At 35.0% G+C, this 15,588-nt stretch overlaps 1 protein-coding gene across 3 annotated transcripts in view; it reads right to left on the reverse strand.

Moving 5' to 3' along the window:
* RPS6KA5 (ribosomal protein S6 kinase A5) overlaps nt 1-15,588 on the reverse strand; it is a 177,932-nt gene that overhangs the window by 47,560 nt on the left and 114,784 nt on the right. For 2 of the 3 annotated variants that reach the window (XM_043556843.1, XM_043556844.1), the window contains one exon: nt 1,537-1,620. In XM_043556843.1, the coding sequence (XP_043412778.1) occupies nt 1,537-1,620 (84 nt within the window). Of the gene's footprint in view, nt 1-1,536; nt 1,621-8,719; nt 8,795-15,588 lie in introns of those variants that run through there. The other variant, XM_043556845.1, reaches the window with a different exon arrangement.

A 15,588-nucleotide genomic window follows, 5' to 3' on the forward strand; every position in this document is an offset into this window, starting at 1 on the left:
CTGTGAACCGTGAGATGATGACCTGAGCTAAGTCAAACATGTTAAATGAGCTACCCAGGCACCCTAATTAAAAAAAAATTGTAAATTTAAAACAAATTTTAAAAATTTTAAGTAAAATCTTTACACTTATGATGGAGGGGAAAAGGGAGCATTCAGCATTATTTATTTGTTTTTGAGAGAGAGAGAGAGAGAGAGAGAGAGAGAGAGGGCACATGAGTGAGCTAGGGGCAGAGAGAGAGAGAGAGAGAGAGAGAGAGAGAGAGAATCCCAAAAGGTGAAGAGAGAGAGGGAGACGGAGAGCGGAGCCCAGAGTGGTGCTCAGGCTCACCCCATGCGGGGCTCGATCTCACGAACCAAACCATGAGACCATGACCTGAGACAAAGTCAGATGCTTAACCGACTGAGCCACCCAGGCGCCCCATTCAGCATTTTTATTGATTATTTTGCTCCAATAAGTATCATGAAATTCCTTGACCTTAAAGGGCAAAAACGAAAATGGTTGTTTTCATAACCACATAAATCAATTCCTCTTATAGAAACATTCACATACATCTTCATTTGTGTGAGCCATCCTTTTTTTGGGAAGCATGAAGACACTTAATACAAAATAAAAGGAGATCTAAAAAAAAAAAAAAGCAATCTAAATTGGAAACCAATTTATAAATGTAGTTACCTGAACTGAGAGCATACCAAATTACATATAATTTAGGAATTTTGATATACTGCAAATTAGTTCTTTTATAATTAGGCAAATCAAGATTTCAGTAATTTCTTGAATACACAAGCTTATACCAATGAGATATTAACTGGATGCTAAAATTTTTAACTCTGCGTCTCAACTTCAGGGCAAAGGTTTCAGAGATATGATGCAAAATTTATGAACCTAGAGCTATTTCAAAGAAAATACATAACCATGACATATGAAACATGATCAGGCAGACTGCAATCATAAAAGGAACAGTGTGGAGGCAGGTACGTTGATAAGCACTTTCCATATATTGTCACACTTAATTTAACTCAAAGTTGTCAAGCTGTTCCATGAATGGGAAAGAGTATTTATTGACTAGCTCTATTCTGGACCTCAGGTATGTAGGAATTCTAGGAGGTTCTAAAAGGTTTTCTTTCCTAAAAATTGGTTACTTAGGATGGGACTAAACAAATCTGTACCCTTTAATACAGGAAAAAAAGAGATTTTATAACAAAACTACTCAGAATGCTTCTTCTACAATCTTCATTTTGCACATACAAAGGCAAGTGAGGTTTTTAGAGGGCTTAGGAAAACAGACTATCTTGAATCCTTGACTATCTCCAAGGATTGTTAGTATACTTATTTCTACTGAAGAGATAATCAACAGTCTTTTTCCTCTACAACACTAGATACCATAATGTGTTCATGCATACAAAGCAAAGGAGAGAAAACAATGAAGGTAAGACAACACTAGAAAGAGGGCTCTGTTGAAGAGACTGTACTCAAGTTATTAACTAGGATTCTTATTGTACATTTTATAGAGATATATATAGAAGTACGGAACATACCTTGTCATGTCCTGAATCTCCCCCTCTGACAATGTCTGGTGCCATGTATTCGATAGTTCCACAAAAGGAATATGCTCTTTCACCCTTAAACAATCAAACAAACAAAAAGGCATTTGATTTCAAACTAGTCTGACAAGTGACAAAAAAGGAAAGTTAATACTACATGTTACTGGTCAAGATAAACCACAGTAGCAAAGTAGTGGTAGAATCTGCTTGACAGACTCTCCCCCGCTTCTCACCAGGACAGATCATCACCTGTATAGTCAGTCCTGGGTGAATGTCCTGTTGAAAGACTTTGAGGCCTGAAATCTACCATCATCCATCCATCCATCCATCCATCCACCCACCCACCCATCCAGCCGCCCATCCATCCATTCATCTATCTGTTCTTCTTCTTTGCTGTATGTATGTATATTTCAATTAGTGGTTTCTTGTACGATTCTCTTTGTAAAACTTCAAATAGTCCTAGTAGGGTACCAAGAACTGTCTAATACTTTACTACTTTATTTCCAGATCAGCAACATTGAGAAAACACTGGGAAACCTTAAGGGGAAAAAAAAAAAAAAAGACAGAGACCAAATGCTAAGAAGGGAATAGGGAGCCCAGAGATGAAAAATGATGAAAAAAATTCTTCCTACCTTATTTTTTCTAGGTTTGGCACTGCCAATCATATGCTCAGTAATGATGAGCAGAAGTGTTTTTATAAAAAGACTGTCCTTAAAGACAGTTATTTCTCTTTTGTAGGGCTTTAAAAAGGTCTAGATTTGAAAACTAAATTTTTTAATGGATCAACTGTGTCATATGACTCATCCCAATGAAACAGAAGAAATATCTAAATTATTATACAGATATATAAAATAAAAAAAAAAACTCCTCTTTAATGGGACACAATTAACATGGCTGTACCTGAAACATTTTAAGGCACTTTGGTGCCATTAAAATATTTTAAAAAACTAAAGGAAGCTTTTCAATTTGTACTTTATTCTTCCTCCATCAGTAAGATTTTGAGATATAGGCATTCTTCTTATTTGCCAATTTCAAATGTAAAGAACATTACTCTAGCAATGTTACAGAATCAGCAGAAGTTCTCTATTTGTGTAAAGTTAAGCTCAAAGACAATACATGTAATGAACTGATATAAACACTTTGGTAACAAATATATTAAAACTACTTAATTGTAATTATATTAGATGGTTTAAGATTCATTTCTTTCTTTTTTATACTACATATGCTGAAAGATTACTATTCCTGAGTATAACGAAAAGAAATAATTTACTTATGCTTAGATCTGCAGAAAATTTTCTTTTTTGTTACCTGGCAGAATATTGTCAATAAGTAGCTAATATAAAGCATATGTCAAGTATCATTATCTCTCTGCTTCATCATTTCAGTACCAAATGCAAATGTTGTATCAAACTACAGAAAAATTAAAGCTAAATAAAATTGATTCCATTTAATTTACATATAAAAAGTAATGAATAATTTTAAACTGTGTTAGACATGCTTAGAAAAAATGTGTATATTAAGAAGCATTCATCTGTTCCCTGACTTATTTAAAAAGAAATACTACAAAATTACTCTTAAAAAAAATCCAAACTTCATAAAACCAGTGTTTTTATTAATACGCTATTTAGTATACAACAGCCTTTTTTTGGGTGAGCAAAAATCACTGTGTAGTTGACATAAAGAAACACGAAAATTACTGAATCATTGTATTTATCATTTGATCTCATCTAAGAAATACCTTTAAACCATTATATCCTAAATCAAGTTTAGATATCCTGAAAAAAATATAAATAATACTCCAAACCGTTTTATGACTAAAAAGAATGAGTTTGATTTATTGCTTCTCTAGATTTTATTTATTTAGAAAACTAGTCTTTTTAGCAAATATAAACTTTCACTGCCATTAATAGGCAGCTCCATGTCACAAACCATTTTGAAATCATGCACTTTTCCAAGTATGAGACAATGATTAAATTTTACAGAGTTATGAAAATATACACTCTCTTCTTCAAAATACTAGATATTCATGAAGTTTAGTGTTCAAAGGGTATAAGGCACATAGACCTTACTGATGAATGCCAGAAAGGTCTGACAGCCACCCCCACTTCTCACATTTTACTTTCTCTGGCAATGAGAACCACGCAGCTCAGCTCTTGAAGGTCTCAACAGAGAGGAAGCTCAGAACCATATTACGTGCTCAAAGATATCTCATCCACCTTCTCCGTATGAGTTTTGAGCTCCCTTTAAATCACTTTAGCTTCTCTGTTTTGTGTTTATTTGTTTGGGGGTGGTGGGTAGTGGAGGGGAGTAGGCAGTATCTACATTAATAAATAATTAATAATTACCTATTTGATCGAAATTCTAGGAGACAGAAAAATTAAAGCTTAAGTTTTGGGAAGTTCCAGTTACTGAGAAACGAGTGAAAAGCATTAGGAAAAGCATTTCTTAAGTTTCTCTGTTATTTTAAAACATTGCCATTTTAGCCTCTTGCAGTTCTGTATCTGCTTCCTCTTCCTCTGCCCCAATGGTAGTGTTACTCCCTCTGGGTTTTAAGTTTTAGTGTGTCAGCCTTGATTTCCTGAGAGTTTATCTTCTATGTGTAAAAATATCCCCAACTTACTTTTGAATTTGTATTTATCTGCTTAGGAAGATGCATGTTATCTGGAAAGTATACAGAATGCCTTTCAAATAATTCTACCAAGGAGATAAACTGATGAGGTATGACAGAGGAAGGTCTGCTGTGGGGGCAGGAAAGCATCCTAGGTAATATTTTATGAACTATGGTTTTATAAGGCTAGAATAACATAACTAAATTCTATTCATTACCATTTGTTCAAAATATCTTTACAGTACTATTTTAATATTTTAAAAAATACCCTAACCCTATTTAGGTCCACATTATTTTATAAATAATATTATTGATTAAAGCGAGCACAGAGTTAAGAGATTGTGAATGAGAATGTACTTAAATGTAAATATGGTAAAAGCAGTGTGCGTGTACCATTCTGGCAGAGAAGACAGTGTTCTTGCGCTTAAGTGACCAGCTGATCAAGGAGGTTCCACTGTCTCTTGGAGAGAAAGATCAGATAGCACTGGACAAAAAAAACAAAACAAAACAAAACAAAACAAAACAAAAACTGGCTCCCTTCTAAGAAAAAATCCAAATATAAACTTAAGTGACAAATTCTTAGGCATTTCTCAATAAACACTAGATTAAATCATTCTTAGCTTTTATTTGCCAATGTTTTATCCTGATCTTCTTTGCTTATGATAAATTTATAAATGCAAAATTACCAATGAAAAGTCTCATCCCCATCCTGTATTTTCTCCCATCCTAATTTTGTCAAATCTTACAACAAATATCTAGAAATGTTTAACTTTAATTTTTAATTTTTAGTTTTTTAACATTTATTATCGAGACACAGAGAGACACAGAGCGTGAGCAGGGGAGGGGCAGAGAGTGGAGGAGACACAGAATCCGAAGCAGGCTCCAGGCTCTGAGCCATCAGCACAGAGCCTGTTGCGGGGCTTGAACTTAGAAACTGCGAGATCTTGGCCTGAGCTGAAGTTGGACGCTTAACTGACTGAGCCACCCAGGTAGGTGCCCCTAGAAATGTTTGATTTTTAAAAAGAAGTAAATATTGCATTGCTAATCATCTAAGACTGTGCTCACGAGAAAGAGAGGGGAATCCCTAGATGCAAGCCACGAAGAGGGTGCCAAAAACCAGTGAGGTAGACATATGACCTGTGCTACAGCTGCAAAGGGAGGGCCTTTAGCTTAGAAAACAAATATGCCCTTTTTGAAATCAAATCCCAAGGCTTCTGCCTCTTGTAGACTTGAGGCCTGAATTTACTCTCCCCTCCTTGGTATGAGGAAGTGAGAAAATCTGGTCCAACGTGGTAATACTCTGGAACACATGACAGAACCAGACAAATTCCCACAATCCAGGTGGCCGAGGGTTCACACAGATAAAGCCCTGGAGTCTCAAAATTATTAAATAAGTGAACTAGACTCCCCAAACCAAACAGAAGGATTACTTGAAACACTAGAACAACATTCTATAAAAGACTAGTATATTGTAAAAGATGAAAGACATAAAGAAGGAAAATACCTATAAAATAATGTAGCGGCATAAAAAAGATGAGAAAGATATGAAAAGGAAGCAAACATTAACTATATAAATGAAAAAATGTACTAATGAACACAGGCTGATTAAACAAAGTAGACACAAATAAAGAGAGAATCTGAAAACCAGAAGATACACTTGAGAAAATATTGCAAAAGTCCCAAGCAGACTAAATAAAAATATATCCATGGGTGACAAATTCCCATTCTTGAGTGATGGTTGTATTTGCCTTATAAAAATTCCTTAACCCATACATTTATTTTGCTTTCGTTTTTACATACGTTTTATTTTAAAATAAAAAGATAAACTAGTCCATGAGTAGATATAGTCCATGACAGCTAAATTAACAATGAATTTGCAGTGCAAAATAAAGGCATTTTATTTGGGAAACTCTTTATCTCTCCTTCTATTCTGAATGGCAGCCTTGCTGGATAAAGAATTCTTGGCTGCATGTTTTTCCTATTTAGCACGTTGACTATATTCTGCCACTCCCTTCTTGCCTGCCAAGTTCCTGGGGACAGATCTGCTGTGAACCTGATCTGTCTTTCCTTGTAGGTTAAGGACTTTTTTTTCCCTTGCTGTTTTCAGTATTCTTTCTTTGTCCGTGTATTTTGTGAATTTGACTTTGATATGCCTTGGCGGTGGTCAGCTTTTGTTGGATTTTAAGGGAGTTCTCTGTGCTTCTTGCATTTTGATGTCTGTGTCCTTCCCCAGATCAGGGAAGTTCTCAGCTTTAACTTGTTCGAAGAAACCTTCTGCTTCTTTTTCTCTCTCTTCATTTTCTGGGATTCCTATAATATGAATGTCATTCTGTTTCAGTAAGTCACTGAGTTCCCTAATACCTTCATGATCCATCACTTTTCTTTCCCTTTTCTTTTCAGCTTCATTATTTGCCATAATTTTATCTTCTTTATCACTCATTTGCTCCTCTACTTTGTCCATCCTCGTTTTTACGGACTCCATTTGGGTTTGCATCTCACAGCAGTTTTAATTTTGGCATAACTAGATATTAGTTCTTTTATCTCTGCAGAAAGGGATTCTCTAGTGTTTTCTATGCTTTTCTCAAGCCCAGCTAGTATGCTTATAATTGTTGTTTTAAATTCTAGTTCAGACATATTATATCTGTAGCAATTAAATCTCTGGTTGTGAGATCTACTTCCTCTTCTTTCTTTTGGGGTGAATTTCTCCATCTTGTCATTTTGTCCAGAAAAGAAAAGAAGAAAACACACACACACACACACACACACACACACACACACACACACACACAAAACAAAGAAAAAAGCAAAAAAAAAGGTAAAAAAAACCAAAAAACAAAAAAACACTAGGTCCTGGGTGTGTTCTGGTCTGCTGGTTAAAAGAATCTAGATCCTAATTAAATTAAATTTAAATTAAAACCATATATAAAATATTTTTAAAATAATAAAAAATTTTAAAAGGAATTAAAAAAAAGAAATGGAAAAAATAAAGAAAGAAAATAAAAAGGAAGCTAGATTTGAATTCCCGTAGTAGACTTGGTACAAGCTAGTTGTTTGTGCTGGTCCTTCTGGTGGAGGTGCCTGTCACACTGATTCTCATGTGAACTTGCCCTAGTGTAGACGCACCTCCAAAGTGCAGGGGGGTGAGACTTGGTAGAAGTGGCTCCAGCCTCTACTATGTGGCACAGTTTTGCTCCCTGAAGGCTTTCAGTGCTGATGAGGGGGGATGAATGTGGCAGCACCCTGGTCTCTAGCCCTGGAGCTGAACATTCGCACCCCCACTCCTCAGGTCACCCTCACAGAAGAGCAATCAATATCCCTCAGCTGTCGCCAGTTGCCATCAGAACCCTCTGTTCACCCAGCCTGTGTCCGAGCTTTTTCATCTCAGGTGCGCAACGGAGTTTCAAAATCTAAATTTTGGGGACTTCCGCAGCACAGACCCACACTGTTCCTCTGGGTGATCATCTTGTCATGCTTTTGCAGTTTGCTGGCTGTGCAAGGAAAGTGGCTGCACAGGGGTTCAGACTTTATGGCAAAACAGAGCAAAAAGCCAGCACTCCAGCTCCCTGCCCTCAACAGGAACCCCCTGCCCTCCCCATCCCCCACTCCTATGTCTGGAAACAGTGCAGCATGTTGGTGCCACCCTTTCTTCTTGAGACCCAGGGGACCCTCAGTACATGCTGTCATTCCTGGGACTCCACCCCACTAAGCACCTTTAAGCCACGCATGTCCCCGATGGTAGTGGACTTCTGAAAGTTCCAATTTTCCATTCCCTTGCTTATAATACTTTGCCGTAGCATCCATAAGCAGGCTCCCTCCCCACCACCTTACCCACAGTTATTTCTCCCCCAAGTCAACTCTCTGTACCTCCTACCTTCCAAAACGTGGTTGCTTTTCTACTTGTAGACTTGCAGTTTTTGTTCTCTCAGACCTCCAAGTGATTTCTTGGGTGTTCAGAATGATTTGATAACTGTCTAGCTGTGTTTGAGGGACGAGACAAGCTTAGGATCCTCCTACTCCTCCACCATCTTAACTTCCCCATAAAGGCATGTTAAAACAAAGAGAATTTACTATTCATTAATCCTTGTTAAAAAGACCCCTAAAAGATGCAGTTCAGCAATAAACTGAACTCACAAGAAAAGAGTTAAGTTATAAGAAGCAATAGTGAACAGAGAAAACAGGTAAACATGTGAGAAAATCTAAACAAGTAGTGAATTTATAAAATGAAAATTACACAATAATGATTAATTTGGGGGAATATAATACAAGGTAGGGCTAAATACTAAGTAACAATAATACAGAAAATGAAATGGATAATTGAGGTTAAAACACTCCATGTTCTTGTAGTGGTCATGACAATTATAGACATAATTGTTAAGTCAGTATATAAGTTAATAGAACAGATATAACTTATAGACCATTAGGGAGAAATGAAACAAAGAAATCCTAATAATCTAAATAGGAAAGGAGGGGGAGAAAGCAAAGAGAAATTGTGATAAAGAGAAACACATAGCAAGATAAGAGAAATAAGTAAAAATATATCAGTAATCATAATATACAGATTTAACTCACCAGTTAAAAGATAGAAACTCTCTGGATCAAAAACAAAATCCAGCTATATGTTATTTACAAAAGGCACACCTAAAACATAATGACAAAGAAATATTGAAAGTAAAGAGATGGAAAAAGATATATCAGACCAGCACTAGCCAACAGAAAGCTGGAGTATTTTATTAATAGCAAGAAAATAAACTTTAAGGCAAAAGGGATTATTAAAATTAGGTAGAGTCATTGAATAATAATAAAAGGAACATTTCACTAGGAAAATAATACTATCCCAAACCTCAATATACTCAACATTTGTTGAAAAGCCTTAAAAAGCAAAAATGGAGAGATGTTTAAGAAGAAATGGACAAATCCACAACCATAGCAGGCATTTTAACATATCTTTTTTATAACTGACTAATCAAGCAGGAAAGTAATTAGTGAAGCTATAGAAGATTTACATGATGTTCCTGAGAATACCCCAAACTTTATATGTAATAGTTAGAGAATACACATTCTTTTCAGGCATATATGTCATATTTATAGAAATTAACCATGTAATAGATCACGAAGCAAATCTCCAATTCTACAGAAATAAAATCATATATATTTTGTTCTCCATACAGAAAGCAATAAAATTAGAACTCATTTACAAAAAGACAACCCAAAATTCCTATATATTTGAAAACCTAAAAACCCATTTCTAAATAATTCATGGCCCAAAGGAAAAAAAAAACCCACAATGCATATTAGACTATTTCAATAACAATAAATATCTTATATATCAGAACTGGTGAGATATATCTAAAAGTTGTTCTTAGAAATTATCTCATTAAAAATGAAAAGATTAAATATAGTGAGCTGGAGGTCTGACTCAAAAGTTTAGAAAAAGAATATGAACGCAACACTTGAAAAGTAAAAGGAACAAAGGAACATCATCAAAGAAATAGAAAAAAATGAGAAACTTGACAAAAGCTGTTTTTTGCAAGAGATTAAAACGGACAAATTTCTAGCAAACTGATCAAGAAAAAAGAGAAAAGTTATAGATCAATAAAAAGGAAACTTTACTACACTCACAATAGAGATTAAAATATAAGTGAATTCTATGAACAAATGATACCAAGGAATTTAAAAAGAAAAAAGATAACATTTTTCTATAAAAATACAACTTACCAGAGCTGACTGAAGAAGAAATTGCAAACCATATATAATTATACATATTTTTAAAACATTAAATAAGTATTTGAAAAGCTACTCACACTCGGGGGTGGGGGGAGAAAAAAGATTACATTCTGATAGCTATACATGTGCAGTAAGAGGAAATATTAAGAGGAATAGGATTTCTATCTATATATCTGATTCTAAATTCATTTCATGATGTTGGTATATAATCTTGATACCAAAATCAGACAAATGTAACATTAGAAAATTATATGTCAACTGGAAAATAAAGTCCAAAATAAAATATTAGCAAACAAGATCCAGCAAAGTGTAAAAAAATATATAATAAAATATAGAAAGTAAAGTTTTTTCCAAGAATTGAAAGATGGCTTAACACTCAACAACATAAAGTTATTAATATAACTCACAACACTAGGTGATTAGAGAGAAAAACTATAAGAATTTCTTTATATCAATAAACAATTAGAAACTGAGAATTCATCTACTAAAACCCTAGAGTAAACACCATACTAAATTGTAAAACCCAAGACACATAGCCTTAAAGTAAACAAGCAAGAATACACACGAATAAAAGGGCAATAAAACCAAACCAAACTATGCATTCACAAACACACAGAATAAAAATAATGAGAATCACAAAGATATAAAACCATCATTACTGACAAACAGTGGTTCTGATTTTCTCTTAATATAGTCATATACTTAAAAAATCCAAGTGAATCTGTAAGTTACTGGAATATAAATTCAGCAACATTGCTTTGTACAAGATCAACATTCCTATAGTGCCAAAAAACCCCATATTCTTATTTTTGTAAATTGGAATAAAACTTATAAAGTTAATAGAAATGAATCTAATGATATAAGTACAAGCATTACACAGGAAGTTATAAAGTATTATTAAAAGAAATAAAAGATAATAACTGGGAAGGTAGGACTATTTATTTATGGTAATTAATCAGAAGATTCACTATCCAAAGATCACAGTTATTTCTGAATTAATTTATCAGTTTAATTCTATAGTTCACATGGAGGAACAAAAGACCAAGAATAGAGAACATAGAGAAGAGAGTGAAGGAAGGTCAGATGAGAGGAGGAGAGAATGGCAGGGTAAGAGTGAAGAAGAGAAAGATCTCACCTTTCCAGATTTAAGACTTACTATAAAGTCATGGCTTTTAAGATTTTTTATTTTGATTCAGAGAGAAGCAACCAGAAGAATGAAACTGAGTAAAGAGAAACAGAACAGAAATAGACTCACAGGCATGTATAGGAATTTGGCATATGACAGAAGGTACCTTTCAAATCAGCAGGGAAAAGATTAACTGACCATTCACTGATCGTGAACTATCAACTGGATTATCTATAAAAAGAGATAAAATAATATCCCCACTTTGTTTTATATTCAGAAATTAATTCCTATTAAATTAACATTTTAATGTGCTCATTTTTAAAAGAAAATAAAAGCAAATATCTTAGTGCACTGAGATAAAAAGAGATTATGTTTTTAAAAATTCAAAGAAATCAACAACCCAATTTACACCTCAAGGAACTAGAAAAAGAAAAACTAAAAGCAGCGGGAAAATAAATAAGTACAGCACAAAGAAATGAAACAAGAATAGAAAAACAATAGAAAAAAACTAACAAAACTAAGAGATGGTTTTTTGAAAATATCAACAAGACTGACAAACTCTTAGCTACATTAAAAAAAATATTCAAATAAGTAAAATCAGAAATGAAAGAGAAGACATAAGAAAATGAAAGAGAAGACATAAGAAGCTACTATTGGGGTGCCTGGGTGTCTCAGTCAGTTAAGTGTCTGACTCTTGATTTTGGTTCATGGTTGTGGGATTGAGCCCCAAATTGGGCTCTGTGATGGGCATGGAGCCTGCTTGGGGTTCTCTCTCTCTCTCTCTCTCTCTCTCTCTCTCTCTCTCTCTCCCCCCCCCCCGCTCATGCTCTTTCCTTCTCTCTCTCTAAAATAAAGGAGGTAAAAATTTTAAAAAAAGAAATAACTATGAACAATTATGCACCAACAAATTGGATAATCTAGAATGGATAAATTCCTAGAAACATAATTTATCAAGACTGAATCATAGAGAAATAGAAAGTTCTGAACAGAACCATGATCAGTTAGGAGATTAAATCAGCAATCAAACACCCTTCCCCCACCCACCTCCCTCCCCGAATAAGCTCAGGACCAGATGGCTTGAAGGAAAATTCTAAAAAACATTTAAAGAATGTCCTCACTTTTTCAAAAAACTGAAGAACATACTTTTAAACTCATCAGATGAGGCCAGCATTACTCTGATACCAAAGCCAGCAAAAGATACTGCAAGAAAAGAAAACTACAGCCTTCTATTTCTGGTGAAAACTGATACAAAAATCCTAACAAAATATTAGCAAACCAAATTCAACAGCACGCTAAAAGGTCTATGTAACATGATCAAGTGAGGTTTATTCCTGGAATGCAAGGATGGTTCAAGATTTGAAAGTTAATCAATATAATACACCACATTAACAGAATGAAGAACAGAAGAACAGAATGAAGAAAAATTCAAGTGATGCAGAAACAGCATTTGAGGGGCACCTGGGTGGCTCAGTCAGTAGAGCATCCAACTCTTGATTTTGGCTCAGGTCATGATCTCATGGTTTCATGAGTTTGAGCCCTGCATCAAGGCTTCAGTGCATAGTCTGCTTAAGATTCTCTCCCTCTCTCTGCTCCCCCCTCCCCCCGCCATTCACACTCTCTGTCTCTCTCAGGATACATAAATAAACTTAAAAAAAACACTCAGCAACAAAGTAGGAATAGAAAGAAACTACCCCAACATAGTAAAGACCGTATATGAAAAGCCCACAGCAAACATCCATACTCAATGGTGAAAAATGGAAATTTCCTCTAAGATCAGTAACAAAGTAAGGATGTTCCCTCTTACCACTTCTATTTCATACAGCACTGGAAGTCCGATCCAGAGCAATTAGGCAAGAAAAAGAAATAAAAGACATCCAAATTGAAAAGAAGAAAGTAAAATTATCTCTGCTTGTAGATGATATAATTTTATATGTAGAAAACCCTAAAGATTACACACACACACACACACACACACACACACACTATTAGAATAAGTACATATAGCAAAGTTACAAGACAGAAGATCAACATACTAAAATCAGTTGCATTTCTTTACACTAACAATGAACAATCTAAAAAAAAAATCCCATTTAAACTAGCATCAAAAATAACAAAATGCTTAGAAATTAATACAACCAATAAGTCAAAAGACCTGACAGTGAACATTACAAAATACTGTGAAAGGAATTAAAGAAGATAGAAATAAAAAGAAAGACATCCCCTGCTTGTGGATTGGAAGACATAATATTGTGAAAATGTCCATACTACCCAGAATAATCTAAAGATTCAATGTAACTCCTATCAAAATCCCAATGGCATTTTTTTTGCAAAAATAAAGAAAAATCTTAAAATTCATATGGAATCTCAAGGAACCCTGAATAGCCAAAATAATCTTGAGAAAGAAAGAAAAGTTGGCAGTCACACTTCCTGATTTCAAAACATATTTCAAAGTTACAGTAAATAATACATCTTTGTAGTGGAATTAAGACAAATATATAGAGCAATGGAACAAAACACAGAGCCCAGAAATAAACCTTACAGTGCATATGGTCAAGACCACACGTGAACAAAGGATGGTCTCTTCAACAAATGATGCTGGGAAAACTGGAAAGCCACATGCAAAAGGATGAAGTTGGGCCCTTACTTTGCACCAAATACAAAAGTTAACTCAAAAAAGACTAAAGACCTAAATGTAAAATCTAAAACTATAAAACTCCTAGAAGAAAAAACAAGTTTCGTGACACTGGATTTGGCAACGATTTCTCGGATATGATACCAAAAGGACAAGCACAAAAGCTGACAAATGGGACAATATCAAAATTAAAAGCTTCCTTGCATTGAAGGAAACAGAGTGAAAAGACAACCTATAGAATGGGAGAGAAAATTTTCAAATCACATATCTGATAAGTGGTTAATATCCAGAATATATAAAGAACTACAACTAAACAACAACAAAAAGTAAATAATCTGATTTTAAAAATGCAAAGAGGGGTGCCTGGATGGCTCAGCCAATTAACTGTCTAACTCTTGATTTTGGCTCAGGTCATGATCTCGTGGTTCATGAGTTCAAGCCTCACATCAGGCTCTGTCTGCACCGACAGTGTGGAGCCTGCTTGAGATTCTCTCTCTCTCCTCTCTCTCTGCTCCTCCTCACTCCCCCTCCTCTCAAAATAAATAAATAAACTTAAAGAAAATAGGCAAAGAATTTCAGCATTCTTCCAAAGATGATATACAAATGGTCGAAAAGATGCTCAACATCACTCATTGCATCATTAATGCAAATAAAAACTACAATGAACTATCACTTCATGCTCATTAGGAGGGCTGCTATCAGAAAAGCAGAAATAATAAATACAGGTGAGAATGTGGAGAAACTGGAACCCTTGCACACAGTTGGTAGGAATGTAAAATGGTGCAGCCACTATGGGACACATTATGGACATTCCTCAAAAAATTAAAAATAAAATTATCATGAGGGAAAATAAATAAAATGTTATAATCATATGATCCACCAGTCCTACTTCTGGATATATATCTAAAATAACTGGAAGCATAATCTCAAAGAGATATTTGTACACCTATGTTCACAGCAGCATTGTTTACAATAGCCAATAAGTGCAAGCAACCCAAATGTCCCTTAGTGGATGAATGCATAAACAAAGTATGATATATACATATATTATAACATTATTTAGCCTTAAAAAAGAAGGAAATCCCAGGATGCCTGGGTGGCTCAGGCAGTTAAAGCATCTGACTTTGGCTCAGGTCATGATCTCGTCATTCCCAAGTTTGAGCCCCGTGTCAGGCTCTGTGCCGACAGCTCAGAGCCTGGAGCTTGCTTCGGATTCTCTCTCTCTCTCTCTCTCTCTCTCTCTCTCTCTCCCTCTCTCCCTCTCCCCCTCCCTCTCCCTCTCTCTCTCTCTCAAAAATAAAATAAACATTAAAAAAAAAGGAAATCCTGTCACTTGCTACAACGTGAATGAACTTTGAGGACATTATGTTAACTGAAGTAAACCAGTCACAAAAAAGATAAACGCTGTAAGATTCTACTTATACTAGGTATCTAAAGTAGTCAAACTCATAGATACAGTGTAGAATATTGGTTTGCAGGGGCTAGGAAGGGGAAAAAATGGGGAGTTGTTGCTCAATGGGTGTAGCGTTTAGTTGCAAGATAAAAAAAAATTCTACAGACGTGTTACACAACAACGTCAATATAGTTAGTACTACTGATCTACACTTAAAATTAGTTAAGATGATGGGGTGCCTGGGTGGCTCAGTCAGTTAAGCATCTGACTCTTGATCTTGGCTCAGGTCATGATCTCTCGGTTCACAGGATCGAGCCCTGCATCAGGCTCTGTATTGACAGCACGGAGCCAGCTTGGGATTCCCTCTCTCTCTCCACCTCACTCTGCCCCTCCCCAACTCATGCTCACTCTCTCTCTCTCTCAAAATAAATAAACATTTTAAAAATAGTGAAGATTATAATTTTTATGTGTATTTTCTAAAATTAAAAATTTTACATAATCAAATATAAATATTAAATGATTATAGTAAATTTGATTTTATTAAAATGTCAAATCTGATGATG

The sequence above is a fragment of the Prionailurus bengalensis genome, chromosome B3 (genome assembly GCF_016509475.1).
Source record: "Prionailurus bengalensis isolate Pbe53 chromosome B3, Fcat_Pben_1.1_paternal_pri, whole genome shotgun sequence".
In the NCBI taxonomy this organism is placed as follows: Eukaryota; Metazoa; Chordata; class Mammalia; order Carnivora; family Felidae; genus Prionailurus; species Prionailurus bengalensis.